The 19849-nt window shown below is 36.1% G+C and overlaps 1 protein-coding gene across 2 annotated transcripts; it reads right to left on the reverse strand.

The window, feature by feature from the left end:
* On the reverse strand, window positions 4739-19189 carry LOC109230918 (trafficking protein particle complex subunit 13). Of its 2 annotated transcripts, XM_019396404.1 has the most exons (12): window positions 18720-19188; window positions 9607-9691; window positions 8415-8545; window positions 8223-8325; window positions 8009-8023; window positions 7451-7596; window positions 7114-7309; window positions 6972-7046; window positions 6642-6758; window positions 6221-6265; window positions 5787-5885; window positions 4739-5123 (listed from the first exon to the last, which is right to left on the reverse strand). In XM_019396404.1, the coding sequence occupies exons 1-12, from the start codon at window positions 19037-19039 to the stop codon at window positions 5103-5105; spliced, it is 1353 nt and encodes a 450-aa protein (XP_019251949.1). In that variant the 5' UTR covers window positions 19040-19188; the 3' UTR covers window positions 4739-5102. The 2 variants fall into 2 exon arrangements, with proteins under 2 accessions (XP_019251949.1, XP_019251950.1); XM_019396405.1 differs by lacking the exons at window positions 4739-5123; window positions 5787-5885; window positions 6221-6265 and adding an exon at window positions 6272-6359 and having other exon boundaries at window positions 18720-19189.

Genomic DNA, 19849 nt, shown 5'->3' on the forward strand with positions numbered 1-19849 from the left:
AATAAAATTTTCAACACAAATACAAGATCCGCAAAAAAGTGACTGGGTTCGTCCAAACCCGCACACTCTACTGTAGCTCCGTCCCTGTAATCAGCTTACCGAGGACATGACCCTTGATATGAGAGTGTAGAAGTCGAGAATCGGGGTAGAAGGATAGTAGGGAGTCGAGTGTTTTCCTTTTATCCTAGTAGTGGTAGAGTTATTCTCGTATTTCCATATTGTTCATTTCTATTACTCCCTCTGGTCCAAAATAAGTGATTTTTTGGATGTTTTCACACATATTAAGAAATCCACCTTTTAGCATTAATTAGCAATGGAATTGACCATATTAACCTTCACTATCTCACATAAACACTCCTAACACATATTCCAACACTATTTACTCCAAGGACAATGTAGGAAAAAAATAATTAATTCATTCTTGAAATCTGGAAAAATCACTTATTTTGGACCACAAGAAAAAGGCCAAAAAATCACTTATTTTGGACCGGAGGGAGTACTATTTGACAAAGCTGCATTTCGATTTTACTATTATCTTGTTGTCGTTACTGTTTCTTTGACTCCTTCACTACTGCATATCTTTTCTAACATTAGTCGAAAAGTGAGACAGTTAGGCAGTCATCTGATAAAATATTTAATAGTCATTGTCTCGGGTTCAAATCCAGCGGATACAAAATACTAGGTGATATCACATGTACGAAAGGTGGCCCGAACACCAGGGTTATCAAAAAACCTATATTTAATAATCAAAAATTGCAAAATTTCAGATATACAATAGGGAGTCGAAAGCCAGACAGAAACATAACTATCCATAAACTAATGACTATACAAAGATGAATTTCTTAGGATGTCCTAGGGGAAATTTATATCATATTCCTAAAACAGGAGAAAAACCCAAACTTTGAAGATCTCTTCATTTTTTTTTAAATTTAAAATTTTAGGAGTACTTTGGAAAAATACAATTTATGTTGGTTAAAACATTTGAGGCCCTTTTTTGTTTTTTCAATGTCAAGAAAAATAATTTGTATTTGACCAGACCTTAAAAATAGCATTTGAATGTATAAATTTTAAAAAAATGGAAGAAAAAAAATTAACAAAAGTATAAATTTATTTTTTTAATTAGTATTATTTATTTAGATAAATTATTTTAGATATTATTACGAAAAATCGGACAAGATAAGACAATAAGAGATACATTGGTGAATTAAAGACAGATAATTTGATAAATATAAATTTTTATTAAGCCTATTTCTATTCTTAAAAATCTGCTTCCAAATATAAGTTACAAATTTGTAAAAATTACACGGGGCACCCTATTTGGTCGCCCCCATTTAACCTATACCCATATTTTTAAAATTATTTAACCTATACCCTAATTTTTACAACTTTAGGCTCCTCCTTCTTCCTGTTAGATGTGCGCTCCTTTCTTCCTCCTTTCTTTATTAGTCTCTTAGAACATCTTGTTTTTAATAATGTGATACTTCACTTCATCATTTGTATTTGTGCATATGCTTACATCACAATGCTTGGGGTGAACTGCTTTTCTTTGTGCTTTTCACGTTTATTGTTTCCAAAATTTATGATTTAGATACTGTTGGCAATCTGATTATTTTATAGTAGTAATAAACTATGAAAGAATAAGGTGATTATTTATCTAATATGTTAGAAAGATTTTTCAAAACTTCAGCTTATATAGTGCTGAAATTTTTACAAATGCACTAAATAACTTCAGCATCTTCTGCTGAAGTTTTTGAAAAAGCTTTTATGACAAAACTAATGAATCCAGGACAAAAAAACTTCAGCTTATTTAGTGCTGAAGTTTTTACAAATAAACTAAATAACTTCAGCATCTTCTGATGAAGTTTTTGAAAAAAGTTTTACGACAAAACTAATGAATCTAGGACAAAAAAACTTCAGCTTATTTAGGCCCCGTTTGGCCATGAGTTTTGCCAAAATAAATTTGGGATTTATTTTCAAAACTCATGTTTGGCCATAAATTTTGCCCATATTTTAGTCAAATCCCAAAATAAGCTATTGAGCTGATTTTGGGCCAAAATCCCAAAAACTTGGGAATTATATACATGTTTTTCCCAATAAAGTTGGAAAATATGTTTTGAAAACGTATGTCCAAACACATTTTCATCTTCAAACCAAACTTCACCAAAATCAGATTTTTCAAAATAAATTTGGGATCTATGGCCAAACGCTAGCTTGGTGTTGAAGTTTTTACGAATGTACCAAATAACTTCAGCATCTTCTGCTGAAGTTTTTGAAAAAGTTTTACGACAAAACTAATGAATCCAGGACAAAACTTCAGCTAAAACATGCTGAAGTTCAGCAAATAGAGAACAAAACTTCAGTTAGTAGAATCCTTAAGTTCAGCAATTACAAACAACTTCAGGCCCGTCTACTAGAATGCTGAATTTTGCGTGATTGTTTTTGCTACTTCAGGCCCATATTACGCGAAAAGTACGTACGCTTGCAATATTTTTTGCAAAGCGGGTATAAGTTAAAACGTGACCAAAAAGCGGATATAGATGCAAATCCCCTTCAAATTTCTACTTCTTCAGCTTACTTTCATTCTCTAATAATTTCGCTAAACATTTTAATCTCCAAAATAAGTATTCTTAAGGAAGCACTTCTAACTTTTCAGAAGTTTGTCAAACAAACTAATACTAATATTTAACAAAGAAGTATTGCATGTTTTGTCAATAAAATTTTGAATGAACCATCAAAATCTAGAAAAACTTAGAGCAAAAAACATAACTAGGCAGATTTGTAAGAAAATTTTCGCACATATAGCAGTATTAGGTCATTTACACATTAGGCAAGCCATATTTATATTCCTAGCCAAAATCATTTAAACATGGTAACTTCAATCACCCATTTCAGTTACCTACTACTACTTAATTAAGACAATTAGTCATTATTGTCAGCAAATCTTATTATTTGTAACTGCCGCATTCCATAGAATTCCATATGCCCTATTGTATTACTTAAACAGACGAGCAACAACTAATTATAAATCATACATAATTATAAATCACTTTATCCGTATATCTGTGAAATATTTGAAAAAGTTATACCACAATAAAATAATCCTTAGTGAGGGTATAATATATACATGTTATAAGTGATTTATCTTCTGGTTGGGAACTTGCTGTAGCACTAGCACAGTATAAATCTTTATTTCATAAAGGATCAAAAGCTGATAACACAAGTAAAAAGACATCGTAAAAGTATATTTGCAATTACTAATGCAAATACTATCCTGATAATTACATTTCATGTATAACATGTGTAAAATATCCGACTATTTTGATGCTATAGCAGCTCTACATTTAGTATAACATGTATCTTTTTATTATATATCATGTATAATGTATCATATCGTCATACCTTTACAACAAATCTGCTTTATCGTATTTTATATGTTGTATAATTTTAGTTTTAAACAAAGTTAATTTTTGTGATGTTCAATAAGGTAAAATATTCCCACTCGCGTATGCTGTGGTTAATTCCAAAACAACTGATCAAAAGGATAAGAAGAGTAGAGCTAAATCTTTGTGAATTTTCGGAATGATTGAGCAATATCTATGTGATTTTTTTTGAATAATTGGTGAATTTCAAAAATCCAGCACTTTTAATTTTATGGAACGATTGAGAGAAATGTGCATGCCTATTGATTGCATATTGTGATAGATTGAGAGATTGGAGAAAATAAGATTAGAGAAATAGATTGAGAGATTGTAGAAAATAAGATGAGAGAATGAGATAATAGAAGAGAAAGGATATCTGATCTCTTTCACACGATGAGAGAGAGTGTGAACATTCCAAAGATCCAATGATTTGTGCCTTTTGCGTTAGTCATTAATTATTTGGTTATATTTAAGATATGCTCCAAATGTAAAAAAATCTTCCATTTATGTAATAATTAGAGATTGCTAATATTTTTTTAAATATTTCTCAAAAAGTGCTTAGCTATGTATTTTACTCAAAAACAAACTTACGTCTGATCCGTCAATTCACCAGACCAATAAATTTCCTAATATATGGCATTTTATGGCCAATGGATAAAAGTGAATTCTATGTAAATTCGTAATATATAATTTTATAAGCAGTTTAATTAATATTGCGTATAAAAGATTATTTTATTGTTTAATAATTAACTTCTGGAGTTAAATTAATAAGTTCTTCCCATCTTCCCTTTATTGATGTAATTTTTTCAAAAATATAATGATGGAGTTGAAATAAAAAATCACATAAGTCGGAATTGCTAAAAATAGCTTTACCACCTTTGAAAATTTAATTATATTGCCGACATTGTAACCTTTTTCTGCAATCTATCTCGAGCATAACCAAATAGGATTATAGGAACATCTCTTTGGAGTCGTTTGGTTGGAAACAAGTTATCCCAGAATTAATTATTAGATTGTTATTGCACCCTCCCGTAGTGATGAAAAAAATACTACAATCCTGAGATAACTAATCCAAAGATTAGCTATACCACTATTTTATCCCAAGCAAATGTGAAATAAACTCATCTCAAATTTAGTCCCGCGATTAATTACCCCTTATCCTTCGTACCAAACGAGCCCTTATTCTCTTCCTAAGACTGAGTAACAAATCCCTTGTAAAGGAGAAAGGAGTTGTAACTCAAAACCATTCTCAACCTCTTTTCATTTTTAATATAGCCAACAAAGCGAAGTTAAAAACTGCTAATCAACACAAGAACATGGACAAAGGCAAGACCAAAGAAAATGATCTTCATCAGAAATTGTAGCACATTGGTAGAGTAGGACAGGCACAAAACTATATACTAAGAAAATAACATGTGCTAGCTAGTGTACACTGCCGATTGATCGAGAAAAACACATGTTACATCATTTTAAGATCTTCTGGATGAATGCTAAGATCCATTGGGACCATTCAACGGTCAAGTGTCCTTCTCATCTGTTTGGACGACGAGAATTCCTTTGACAATGAACTGGCTAGATCTCAACTTTGACGTTCCGAGTTGTAAAAACTCTCAACCAACAGAAACTCCAACCTCAATCAGATCAGCCTTCCTATTATTTTGCAACCACATCTGGCTCAAGCACCTACTGTGAATCGATAAATACCTGCAGCATCATGAAGAACAAAATTCTATGCACTTACTCCATAACACAATGTTAAAACAAAGAGGTAAATGAAAACTATATACAAGGTTATGGCATAAGACGACATCCAGAATTTTGAAAAGTTTTTCGAACATGTATATGACAACAGATTCCTGTGCATGTATCTAGTGAGTTCTATTTTTGGGCTGCTATTTTTGGACTGCAAAAGAAGGATGAATAGTTAAGGATGAGGTCATTGATCAATATGAGGCCATCTCATACTTCAGATCACAGGTGGATCTACCACAACTCATTGATTTACTAGGTTCGTAATCAATCATTTGTACTAATTAAGCAAAATTTTTAACATATATACAACGTTCGAGCCAAAGCTATCAGATGAACCCGTATCTTCCCCTCTACATCCACCCCTGCTTTGGATTTTTGCAACATATTTGCCGGTAGAAAAACTGGTCTTATCAATGCCATGTGGCATGAGAATATACAGGATCTGTACTGAAGATAGGTCAACACTTAAACCAAAGAAGATGTGGGGACAATCAAGTCTTAGAAGGGTGCAACCGCGTTCTACAATAAGAAAATGGAGTAACTAAAACAGAATGAAATTGAAAAGAAGCATTATCCTCCATATCAACTGTGCTGTGAGCTGAAACTGAAACTAACCTCCAACTCCAGCAAAGAATCATATGTTTTCTTCTCACGCGTGTCAAACACTGTAATGCCTGTGATTTTCTGTACCCCATGCTTCACAGCAATCAGGTTCTACATGGGAAAGTGCACCAAAATTCATTTTTATGATGTTAAACAACTGAATAATCAAATAAACAATTGCAATTAACATAACTATCTCTTGAAGCTACATTTTGTTATGGAGCTACCATATCTACTTTTGAAATCTCTGCATCTTCTTGATGACAATCTATGAAACAGCTTACTTTATCAAAACAAAAAAAACTTCACTCTTGAAGCTATTAGGATATAGAACATTGTTATCAACAGTTCAATGAGATCAGTCACCAATGACTAAAATTATGTATCCAATAAAATGTGCATTCGAGCTATCCACTTTACAATATTAAATAGAAGATTATCCTCACCAACTGGAATTCTGAAGAGCTAAATGCTTCCACCTGCGCCAAATGCTGTTCAAGGAAGACAGAGTTAGGGATCCAGTACCCGCAGAGAAGTTTAGAATCGACAAGAGGAGAAAAAACAGCTGCAATCATATGCCCAACACTACAAAGAGAAAAGATTAGCTGAAAGTATACTCGTAGATGAAGTAGAAATTATGATAGAGAATTGAACTTGCACATCAAAGTGCAAGATTAACAATATGACACAATCAGTGCTAAGAATGAGTATGACAATTAGTAACAGAACAATATGACACAATCAAAGTGCAAGATTAACAAAAACGCATGCACCAAACAAGAGCTTCAATAAAAAGAAGGGAATTTCATCAATTGTAGGAGAGGTTTAAGCTCATCAGCTCGTGCAGAAGCCATTTCAGTGTCTCACCATTGTTAGAAGACCATTAACCATAACAGCCTTCTCATCGAGTGATTCATTTTGTGACACCCAAACTTCAAAAGGGCCCAGCAACCTGTCTGTCTGGTTTGCGAGATTCAACCGTACCTACAGAAGTGCCCACAAAGACATCCAGTTTCATGACAGACAAATTGCAAGCGGAAGACAGAACAGAAGCAAATTCAATTCAAATGGACAAACTTCCTCACCAATACTGTAGATAAAAGGACTCGTGTAATAATCACAAATCCACTAGTTTAAGCAGCAATTAACACACTGTGTAAAGAGAAATGCGTTGTAGTAATGTAAACGCAGACTTACTACGAAAGGTTTCTCCAGCATGATAATGGATGGCACTTCCACTGCTCTTAGCTCAATGTCTTTATGAGCAATAGGCTGCAAGGTAAGAAACAAATACCTTAAGAGCGCATAAAAATTCATCATTAGAAATCATTTGACTTACACTTCCAAGAATTTGTTGTGTCTGAAGGCGTCCAGGTTCTCCCAAATTTGTGCGCCAAGTAATCTGGAGTTTGCCCAAGACATTACTTCCCTCCACCTTTGGCAATGAAGAGCCATCGGATGATAATTTCAATTGGTAGAGGAAATTATGGACCCCGCCTCCAGATCTTAAGAGAACAGGGGGCTTAAATACATCACTGGCAGATCAAAATATATCAGCAAAGGCTAGTCAAGGGAACAAAGGTGAATGCTAACACCAACTGGTGATCACATCAACATTTAAAACCAAAATAAAGCAGCAATTCCCATTGTAAAAAAGAAAAAATCTATTAGTCAACCTCATTGGCTGTCTGCTCTCTGGTTGATGATCAACACCTCTTAGTACTGTAGCACTCCAATGCTGAGCTGGCTCAAAATCAACTTGGTCCATATAGAGATTAGATTTTGTATGATTCTCTATGCTAGCCTCCAAAAAGGTAGTTTCCTGGGATGGAAAAAGACTTTACTGTCATGAACAGGAAAAGTATTAGAAATGCAGAAGCTGATATTGCTGCTTCTGGTAGATCATTCTCAAGAGACAAGATGGTTTGTAATATTAGAAATCAAATGCGATCTCACATTATCCTTTTAGGGACAGAAAACTGCCCAAATGAGTAGAAATAACTGACATTCCATATAAGCAAATGAGATTGGTGGCAGTATGTTGCAGATTTATGAAAGTGGTAAGTTAGATGCTATGTTATCACAAATTGGCCTTAACTGAGACATCCCAATGATTGAAATTGAAATAATAACTGCAAAACTGACTTTTCTTGACCTATTTTCCTAAGATATTCAGCCTACCAGTATGAACGCAAGATAATGAACTTACACTCAATGAGCTTGAACCAACCTACCTTAACAACGCGAACCTGCAGAAACAAACAACAGTTATTATCTTGAAAAAGCACGTCCAGACTCGAGAAATAAATCAACAATAAAGAAGCAAATATGATATATATTAGAATAGCAGAAAAATATAGTAAAGAACTGTGCCAATGCATAGGATGTAAAGCATATAGAATCCTATCAGAATAAAATTGCTAACACAACACAGGTTTTTGGATGTACCTTTGTTCTAACAGAAAGTGGGTTTGCGACCATAAATTTGAAATATTGTGGAAGATATTTACGCTCACCATCATTGTCGCTATAAAGAGCAGTGCATACCAACCTAAAAAGTGAAGCAATTGAATAAGTGAACTATCAAATTGATAGAAGGTTCCTATCAACATAGAACACAAATTTTATCATGAAACTTACGTGTGTGCACCAAGTTCTTTCACATCATGTTCCACAATGAAGTCATATCTCCCTCCAGCACGTATTGATTCCACAGGTGATTTAGAAGTATCTAAAAGAAGTATCCTCTGCCTCTCTGTTTGGATTTCTGCCTGTAGAAAATTAAATCACTTCTATAAAGCAGTTCGTAGAGCCAAGAGATAAGAATTCAAAAGGTTAGAAAGTTTCTAGCAGCTTACAAAACTGATAATATGAAAAACAAGATCCCTGTACTTGACTCTCAATCAGAGATGCTTGAGGTCTAAATTGTCCAGGTAGATATTTATCTCACCCTTTTCACGAAACGATTCCTAGGCTTTTTATATTCATTTGATAATTACCTATGAAAGCACTTTATACCAGACACACGGTAGCAAAATTGCAGCATATCAAATAATAGAAACTGAAGTTTCATAAGCCATGCTTAAGAGACATTCCATTGTCCGTACACTCACACAGAGACTCAAATATGCCCATTGAGCAAATTCATTTTCTTCAGTGTAAGATACATTTTGACGGTGGGTGTAAGATACATTTGGACCATACTTTCCAAAAAATATGAAAGCTTGACTAACGGCTTTCAATAAGTAGCTTAGTTTAGCCAAAATGATCAATACAAGAGCATAAAGGCCACACATATACAGAATGCAATAGCCTGTTGTCTATATATCTACTTAGTCAAGAATGTCCTCTACGCGTGCACATTCCTAAATATGGAAAATGCAACTCTATGACCAGAAGATTGCGATGACACTACTATTCTCCATTTACTATTTTTCCAAAGAAATTTTCTACACCAGAAGCACATCATTCTTTCAGACAATTAGCTAAAGTAGAAAAACTATTTGGTTATATTTGTGTAGTTTTTCGAAAAGTTGATCATACTTGAGCACTAAAATGCAGTAAGCACTCAAACAGGGTAAACCAAGGAAAAAACTTTTTTTTATCAATTTTATTTTCTAGGATAGAGAAGTAAACCCCCGGCTAATGTACAGCACCAAACTTCATTTAATACTTTTGCCAAAGAGCACGTATTCAGCCTTGCCACCTTACAAATTTATGCCCTCGGACAAAATTGTAAGGATCTTGCTTATCAACAAGTTGAATAATCCACAACATCTCTATCACTATTTACAGTAGCTTCTCATAGTAATCAGCTAAGCGAGCAAATCACCTTGATGGTAACATCTCTAACTTCAAAGTTGGAGCTGTTATTAATGCTTATATAACTGCAGAATGTCTCTCCCAAATATATCGCCCTGCAAGATTATAAATTTAACAAGGGGAAAAGAAAAATAACTAATCACAACATCCAACATATAAGCAGTGATTGCACATCACTCATTATCTACTGTTTGAATATATGTATATAGAAAATTCAAAGAAAAATGTTAACAAAATATACTCCATTTCAAAAACAACTGATATCATACTACAAGGGTCAAACCATTCAATTTTATCTCAATTTGAACATCAATTCCTTTATTTTGTAAAAATAAAATCTCCACATTCAAAGACTGCTCAAAAGTAGAATAGTATTTTTAAGTTATTTGTATTAAAATGTATTTTAGAATGTTACTTCCTATGTTCTAATTTATGTGACGCTCTTTACTTTTTAGTCTGTCCGAAACAATTTAACTTTAAATTTCTCATTTTATCCTTAATGAGATGATTTAGAGCCACATGAATTTCTTTCTAAAGCTTGTGTTAAATCACAAATTTCAAAAGTTTTACTATTTTTTTTCTTAAACTTGATGGTCAGTAAAACATCATCATATAAATTGAAACAAATGGAGTACTATAAGTTACAATTTTTGTAATTAAGAATAGTAGAAAATGTTATAAAATTACAATAAGAGACTATTCGACGATCCAAATAGTTATAGTGTTATTGTGAGTTGTGGTCTCATATAGAGTGTATACATGGCAATGCTTCATTGGTGGTGACTAATTCTTATGTGACAGATTTGTATAAGTTAGTTAGGTGGGTTAGTCAGTTTGTTAGAAAGACAGGTAGCTTAGCTTAGCTTTTGTATATAAGCTCTTAGCGGTGTATAATCAAGTTGGTGGTTATCATTTTCATCTCACACATTCCTCATTTCTCTTCTTCTCGAAGCTTCCGCCATTAGAGAGCTTTGAAGCTCATGCTCTTGCTCAATGATTGTCATATATTTCAGCATGGTGCTGGTAGTATACGCGAATTAAGTTTCTTCTTCAGATTTCATCGATTCCGAACATTGCCTTTATTTCCTGTTTTTTCAGTTTGTCAATGGCAGGATCAACAATTTTGTACACACATCCACTATACCTTGGTGCATCAGATACTCCGGGCGTTGTTCTAATCCCTGTTAAGCTTACAGGATCTGAGAACTATGGGCTTTGGAACAGGACAATGAAGATTGCCCTTTTAGGGAAGAGGAAGTTAGGGTTTTTTAACTTGCACCTGCACAAATGAGTCATGTAAGGCAGAGTTGCATGAGCAATGGAAAACTTGTAATGCGATTGCCCTTTCGTGGCTGATGAACACGGTGTCCACAGAACTCCTCAGTGGAATTGTGTATGCTTCTAATGCACATCTTGTGTGGGAAGATTTGAGAGAGCGATTTGACAAGGTGAATCCCATGAGAATCTTCCAATTGCACAGAGCTATTGCCACTCTGTCACATGGTATTGATTCTGTTTCCACCTATTTCACTAAGTAGAAGAGTCTTTGGAATGAATATGATGCCTTAGTGCCTGCTCCAAATTCGAAGGATTACGTTGAACATCTTCAGCAGCAAAGGCTATTACAATTCCTTAGTGGTTTAAATGATTCTAGAAGCTAGAAGACAAATTCTCTTGAAATCCAATGTTCCTTCTGTTAATCAAGCATATCTATGGTTATCAAGGACGAATCACAACACTCTCCTGGTCTAGGCTCAGTGAATGAGAAAAATGATCCAATTGCTATGCAGGTTGGTAAAGGTCAAGGTTACACAGATAAAAACCCTTTCCTATAGTGTGAAGATTATGGACTTAAGGGCCACATAAAGGAAAATTGTTATAAAATTATTGGTTATCCTGAGGAATTTAAGGGAAAGAAGAAATTTGGTTCTGGTAATTCTGGAGGTCAATATGGTCGTGGCAATGATAATTTTAGAGGGCAAATTTGGTCGGGGTACTCAATAATCCTTCAATGTTGTCAACAATATATGTAGAAATGTTTATATTCAATCACAGGGCTATTCAACCAATGACCTGCAGAACACTTTTGTTGGTAAGGAACCATATTTCATTGAGGACCAATACAGGCAAATCCTAGGTTTGCTAAACAAGAAGACCACTGACAGTCAGGCTAACATGACAGGTACCGCTACTTGTCTAACGTCACACACTCTTGCAAATGACTAGATTGTAGACTCGTACAACTCATCATACAACAACAGCTGAGAAATAGCTAAAAGATGATCCTAATGCTAAGAGGCCATTAGGAGGCTGGCAGAAATGGTACTTGTCAAAAGGTGGTAAGGAAGTGCTTATTAAAAGCACTTTATCGAGTATGCTCACCTATTACTTGTTCCTGTTGCAAGCTCCTGTGAGTATCACAGAAAAACTGGAGCGGCTTCAAAGGAATTTTCTTTTGGATGCGGCAGATGGAACTAGAAAGTTTCATCTACTGAATTGGCAGACAGTCACTTCCCCAAAGAAGTGGGGTGGACTTGGAGTAAAAGATCTTAGGGTATTCAAAAGAGCTTTGTTGGGGAAGTGGCTGTGGAGATTCGGGGTAGAAGAGCATGCTCTATGGAGGGAGGTCATATTAGAAAAGTACGATTCCACGGGAGGGGGTTGGAGGACCAAGGCAATCACAACACCTTTCGGGTGTGCATGTGGAGGAGCATCATGAAGAATTAGGAAGCCTTCAATAGCAACATCACTTACAAGGTGGGAGATGGAAGGAGAGAATCAGCTTTTGGAATCACAGGTGGTGTGGAGAGGATACTCTTAGGGTCTCTTTCTCCCACGTCTTCAGAGTTTCAAATCAGAAGGAATTGATGGTCCAACAGATTCGCAAGGAGCATGAAGGGGGGTAGTATGGGACCTCCCATTTAGAAGGAACATGCAAGATTGGGAGATTGCGGAGCTCCAAGATTTGTTGGCACTGCTATATGGGCAAGACAGGCCCCAGTCATCTTGTGATTCTTGTAGATGGGGGTTGCGTGGCGATGGTTTGTTCACCGTAAAGTCCTTTTACCAGAGTATGTTGGTGAGAGAGGAGGCCACTTTTCCACACTCGATCTGGATTCCTAGCGCCCACGAAGGTGTGCTTTTTTGCATGGTTAGCGGCGAGGGGAGTGATCTTGACTACTGAAAATCTGCGAAAGAGAGGAATTACACTTGTTAGTTGGTGCTACATGTGTAAAAGCTCAGGGGAAGAAGTTGATCATCTTTTGTTGCATTGCCCTGTGTCCTCGGGTTTGTGGAGGGTAATCCTGAATCTTTTTGGTGTTCAATGGGTGATGCCAAGCACTGTAAAGAAAATGTTATATAACTGGGCCGGTTTTCGTAGAAGAAGAAAGCAAAAGGCGTGGAAGTTCGCCCCGTTAGCTCTCATGTGAATAGTTTGGGGGGAGAGAAATAGGAGAGCTTTTGAGGGGATTGAGTCTCCTTTTTCACATCTTTTTTTTATGAAGTAAGATAATATCATTGAAAGGGCATCAGGAAGATGCCAAATTACAAGAACAGAAATTATGTTAGCTCCCGTACAAAAGACAAAAAACATTGTAAGCTCTAGTACAAGAGTACCTATGCTAGAACCAGGGAGCTAACAAAATCCAAAAAAGTGTCAACGGTATTAACAGGGGAAAGAAAGTTCCAACTGAACAAACTAACTAAACATCTAGCCTTTAGGGAATGTGTTGGAGTTGATATTCCATCAAAACATATGCCATTTCTTTCCTTCCAAACAATCCAAAATATGACTGTTGGGATCATTCTCCATATTCTTTTGATGGCTTTGTCAACTCTCCAAAAAAATCCAGCTAATATAGGCTTCCTTGATGGCGTGAGGCATGATCCAAGTTATACCAAAAATGGATAGGAAGAAGTTCCAAATATTAGTGGTGATTGGGCAATGAAGAAACAGATGGTTAACACTTTCTGATCTCTGTTGGCACATATAACATTTGTTGACTAAAGTAATGCTCCTTCTACTAAGATTGTCCTGTGTTAAAACAGCTTCATTGAGGGCAGTCCATGTGAGGCATGCTACTTTGAGTGGCATTCTGGTCCTCCAGACATGTTTCCAGGGCCAATCCTCTAGTATTCCATTATGTAAGCAGATAAGGTTGTAGCCCTCTTTGACTGTGTACTTTCCTTCTTTTGAATTCCCCCAGATGATTCTGTCTGGTTGTTGATCTTCCGTGATGAAATCTCCCAGTGTGGCTAAGAGAGCAAGTAAGTCATTGATTTCCCAATCCTGAAGATTTCTTCTAAACACTGGATTCCAAATGTTGTTCTCTCTGTTTTGAGCAATATTTGAGTCTTGAATGCAGGCTATTAGGAACAGACCTAGGTATGAATCCTTTAATGTTGTATTACCAAGCCATATGTCTTTCCAGAATTTCACATGAACACCACTACCAACTTTGAATGATGTATTCTGAAAGAAATCATTTTGAAAGCTGTTGATGTGTTTCCATAAACCCACTCCATGAGGTGCTGGACTTTTCTTGGGGATCCAGTGATTCTGAATTCCATATTTGGCGTCAATGATCTCCTTCCAGTAACCTGCTTCAGTTTGTCCATACCTCCATAGCCATTTCATTAGCATACATTTGTTGTGAAGCCTAAGATTCCTGATACCCAATCCCCCATAAGACTTTGGTTGAGTTACTTTTGGCCACCCAATCCCCCTAAATTTTTCTGACATTTGTTGTCTCTTTTTTCACATCTTAAGAATAGTCTTTTATCTTTGATCGCGTTTTGGTGCACTCATATAGCCGCTACTTGTATAGAAGATTGGGCGTCTTTTGTAGAGAATCATGTTTTGATGTAAATTCTCTACTTTTTGGTATACTTCTTGTATACGGGAGTTTTTTCTCCCTTTTGATTAATACAATTTACCTTATCAAAAAAAATGCTAAGAGGCCATCTAAAGATAAAGTCCATTTGCCCACAGGGATAAGTTGAAACTTCATGTATTGGTCAAGCACTTCTATTTGGAACTGAAGGTGTAAACAATGTGCTATTTGTACCTGACCCCAAATTCAACATGTTCTCAGCCTCAAACTAACCAGAGAACTCTCCTGTTCAATAAATTTTTTCTCTGACTTTGTTTTGTTTCAGGATCTCTACATTAGCAGGGTGAAGGGGATATTGGTAAGGAGAATGCAAATACGTGCATATACAAGGAAGCAGGAGACAATAATAAAGCCAAAACACATCGACGGGCTGCAAATGTGAGCGGAGAAGATTGCAGATTATGGCACATGAGGCTTGGTCATCCTTCAGGTATTGTTATGAAGACTATGAGCCTAGGAAGTTCTGTACCATAATGATTTATTGAATAAATGTGCCATAATCTGCAATCTTCTCCACTCACTAGATAACGATTTGTTGAATAAATGTCCAATCTGTCCATCAGCAAAACAGACTAGGTTTCCTACTAGTAGTTCCAGAGCTGAATTTCCCTTTTCTTTTGTTCATATGGATCTTTGAGGACCTTATAAAGTTGCTACATTTGATAAGAAATACTATTTCTTGACTGTTGTGGATGACTTCAGTAGATATACATGGGTGTATATGTTGCAACTCAAATCTGAAGCCATAGTAGCAATTAAAAACTTTTTGCTGATGATAAAGAATCAATTTGGGACAATGGTGAAGACTCCAAGGTCAGACAATGGAACAAAATTCTTTAACTCTCAATGTAATGAATTTTTGCGGAGTCTTGAGATAATACACCAAAGCAGTTGCACTCATACTCCACAATAAAATGGAGTTGTGGAGGGAAAGCATACACATATTTTAGATGTAGCAAGAGCATTAAGATTTCAGTCCAAGATGCCACTCAAATATTAGGGTGTTTGTGATTGCTGCAGTATATTTGATCAACAGAACACCATCTTCAGCCATCAAAGGGAAGAGTCCTTTTGAAATGTTGCATTCTAAATCTTCATCTCTAGCTCACTTGAAGGTGATAAGATGTCTCTGCTATGCAAGTGTTGTGCCTAAAGGTGACAAGTTTGTTGCAAGATCATGACTTGCAGTCCTTATGGGATATTCTGAGAGACGGAAGGGATATTTGTTGATGGAACTAGCCACCAAGCAATTCTTTGTAAATAGAGATGTGGTATTCAGGGAATCAGAGTTTCCTTTTACTAAAATTCAAAACTTTGTACATTCAATAGTTCCTGGTGTTCATGATTTGAGCATCTAGGATGCTAAATTGCAACCAGTTACAATTGACAGTGTTACACTTGACATTGTTGAGCATCCTTCAGAGTCTGAGGTTTTTCTAAAAAAAAAATTCAAACCATCATCCCAGAGTATGTTGCCCTGTGGTGGTGGCGGGTTTGCCATTACCCCTACCTGTTTTTTAGACAATCCAAAAAAATACACAAAGAAGGACATAAATTTTAGCCTATAGAGATACATGGAGTGTGACTGAGACTCTAAGATAATTATGTGCATAGTCTAAATTTTCACTAAGACTAAGAGAGGACTCCCCTCTCATGTTACAGATAAAAGAACTAGCTTTGAAATGAAAACTATATGTGAATACAACGAGAGTAGTCTTAAACATTATCAAATATGAAATGCCCCTTCTTGGACCTGATTCTAAAGCGGATAAAGCCATTTTGATTATTCTTCAATAAAGCTTTAGTCTTTCGTGGCAAGGCCATAGCTTGTGTGAAGAATCTCTTATGTTTAGTCTCCACTCCAATGTTAGCAAGCGAGTCCGCAACAAAATTAGCCTCCCTATAAAAGTGACCAACTTGAGTTTGCCCTTGAATCATCAGGTATCTGATTTGATGGATATAATCCTTGAGGTATGACTGAATCTTGTTCTCCCCTTTAGTCATTCTTAGTAATAAGGAGTCAGTTTCTAGAGCAGGAATCAGTAGCTCAAGATGAAGAGATGCTACGTGGAGAGTCATTACAAGAACAGGATTCACAGGAAGCAACCACTTCAGCACCAACACAAAGTGTTCCTCCTCTTATTAGAAAATCCACAAGGGAATCTAAGGAGCCTATTTGGATGAAGGATTATGTGGCCCTCAACAAAGTATCTAGCAAACATCCCTTGGCCAACTACCTACCCGATGACAACACTACTCCAACTTATCATAGCTACCTAGCTAAATCTCAGACTTTGGTAGAGCCACAGACCTTCAAATAGGCAGCAAAGGATGCCAGGTGGATCAATGCAATGCAACAGGAAATTTAAGCCTTGGACCGTGGGATCTAAATGGGTATACAAGATTAAGTACAGCCAATGGGGAATTAAAAGATTTAAATCTAGGTTAGTTGCAAAATGCTATAGTCAACAAGAAGAGCTTGACTATCATGACATCTTCTCTCATGTGCCCAAGATGGTCACAGTGAGATCTGTTATAGCACTGGCTGTCTCTAGAGGCTGAACTTTGTACCAAATAAATGTTTACAATGCTTTTTTACAAGGTGATCCCTGTCGAAGTGTACATGGAGATGCCAACAGGCTTTAAGAAGCAGGAAGAGCAGAAATACATAGGTTGCTTTAAGTATGGACTCAAGCAAGCCTCCAGGCAGTGGAACATCAAGGCAGTGGAACATCAAATTGACAGATGTTTTACTTGCAGCAGGTTTCACTCATAGCAGTCATGACTATTCTCTGTTTACATTGAAGAAACAAGGAGGAATGGTAATGATTCTGGTATATGTTGATGATTTACTTATCACAAAGAGTAATGAGGAGTTGATCAGTTAGGCCGCATCAAAAATTCAAGCTCTAGGATTTAGATGAACTTAAATATTTTCTGGGCATTGAGGTCTTAAGGTCTAAGTCTGGTCATTCTAAATCAGAGAAAGTATGCGCTTGAGCTTATTTTTGAAACGGGACAGCCAAACCTGTTGTTACTCCCATGGAAACAAACTTGAGATTAACCACAGTAGAATATGATGAAGCAACTGTGATGTAGAAGATGTGATTCTCAAGGATATTGGTTTATATCAAAGATTGATTGGGAAGTTAATGTATGTCACAATCACCAGGCCAGATATTAGTTATGTCTTCCAAAATTTGAGTCAGTTTATGCAAAGACCAAAAGGGTCACACTAGGAAACTGCACGTAGGGTGGTCAGGTATTTGAAAATGATCCAAACCAAGGAGTTTGGCTGAAAGCAGATCCTGTACCTGAATTGAGTTGTCGGTGTGATTCTGATTGGGTAGCCTGTTCCAATACAAGAGGTCCGTTACAGGGTGTGTGATCAAATTTGGTAATTCTCTTATTTCTTGAAAATCAAAAAAACAGCAAACAGTATCTAGTAGTTCAGCTGAAGCTGAATATAGAAGCATGGCTTCAGCTGTAGCAGAGGTCACTTGGTTAAGTGGCATGTTCAAGGAGTTAGTGGTTGACATTAAGATTCCTATTACTGCGCAAAGTGACAGCAAATTTGCTATGCAAATAGCAGCTAATCATATCTTCCATTAGCGCAACAAACATGTAGAAATTGATTGGAGATAAGATCAAGGATGGCTGGTCAGTGTATGTGAACACTAAGGATCAGCTGGCAGATTTGCTCACTAAGGGATTGAGTAAGACTCAACCTCTATACCTTCTAGGCAAGTTTGGTGTGCTTAACATCCTGCACCCTTCTAGGCAGCTTGAGGGAGAATATTGTGAGCTTTGGTCTCACATAGAGTGTATATGTGGCAATGCTTCATTGGAGGTAACTAATTCTTATGTGACAAGACATGTATAAGTTAGTTAGTTGGGTTAGTCAATTTTGTTAGAAAGACAGTTAGCTTAGCTTAGCTTAGCTTTTGTATATAAGCTCTTAGCTGTGTATAATCAAGTTGGTGGTTATCATATTCATCTCACACATTCCTTCCTCATTTCTCTTCTTCTAGAAGCTTCCGCCATTAGAGAACTTTGAAGCTCATACTCTTGCTCACTGATTGTCGTATATTTTAGCAAGTGTCTTATAAAATAGAACTGCAATAGTTATACTTATACATTAAGAAGTGCAACACTGACTTTAAATTCTGAATTTGTTTCGCGACATGAGTGTACCAAATTTAGTCAAATAAAGCAAAACGAAGCTAACCCGAAGGACTGAGGGAGAAGTAGGAGGCCAGGGAGTCCAAGCGAATCAGAAGGATGCTGAAGAAGGAATCTATTCCGGTAAGACAGATCCGAGGGATCAGCTGAAGTATTGCCGGCGGTGGTGGCGGCAGCGGAGGAGACGGTATCGGCTAGGAGACGAGGGAGATGCTCAGCGGCAACAGGATCATCGAACAGGTCTTCGCCGAACAAGAGATCTGTAGGGTCGAAACGGAGCGGAGTTTCGACGTGAAGAGAAGGTCGACATAGTCGCATGACCCTAAAGGCCAGAGAATGTGGACCTTGCGTACTGCTCATCTTCATCTAGATTTCGATTCGCTGTGGCTTCTGTGAATTTTGTTTCCTCTCTCGAATGATTTCTGAAGGCAATTTTCCTTCGAGGAAGGAAAGGGGGAGTATAAAAGATTACAAAATTGGAGTATCAATTATGAACTGTTAGGCTAAAAGGGAAAATGTCTAATAGCAATATAGCATGTTTGGCCAAAGCCTTTATTTTTCGTGGTTGTCCAAAAAGTACTTTTTTTTTAAAAACAATTAAGGCGTTTGACCAAGATTTTGGAATAAAAAAAAAATTACTTTTGAAGAAAAGCAAAGTAATTTTGGAAGATCGAAAAAAAATAGCTTTTATTCGAAAGCATTTTTTTGAAAAGCACTTTTGACAAAATACAATTAGAAATTATTTTTAAAAGTTTGACCAAACACTAATTGCCGTTGAAAAGTGTTTGTCGAATTAATTAGTCAAACACAAATTGTTTCTCGCCAAAAGTACTTTTGAAAAAATTACTTCTCAAAATAAACTGATTTTTGTAGCTTGATCAAACAGGCTATAAATTTGCAAATTGGTACGGTGTGAAATTGTTCATTTTTTTTCCTTTTTTTTTTGTTACACTTATGATTCATTTATCTTTATCATTAGCAAATTGTGAATATTTGTCTTAGCTCCATCACAAAATGTGTGCATTTGAGTATGATTTTGAATTTAATTACTTACATTGTAGGGCTCTTATAAAATAGTATTTATATTAATGTTATTAGATTTGAATTATTCCGATAATAGCATATTTTATTACAAATGCAGCATATATAAATAAAGTACTAGTATTTAATAACACA

The sequence above is a fragment of the Nicotiana attenuata genome, chromosome 8 (genome assembly GCF_001879085.1).
Source record: "Nicotiana attenuata strain UT chromosome 8, NIATTr2, whole genome shotgun sequence".
NCBI classification, from domain to species: domain Eukaryota; kingdom Viridiplantae; phylum Streptophyta; class Magnoliopsida; order Solanales; family Solanaceae; genus Nicotiana; species Nicotiana attenuata.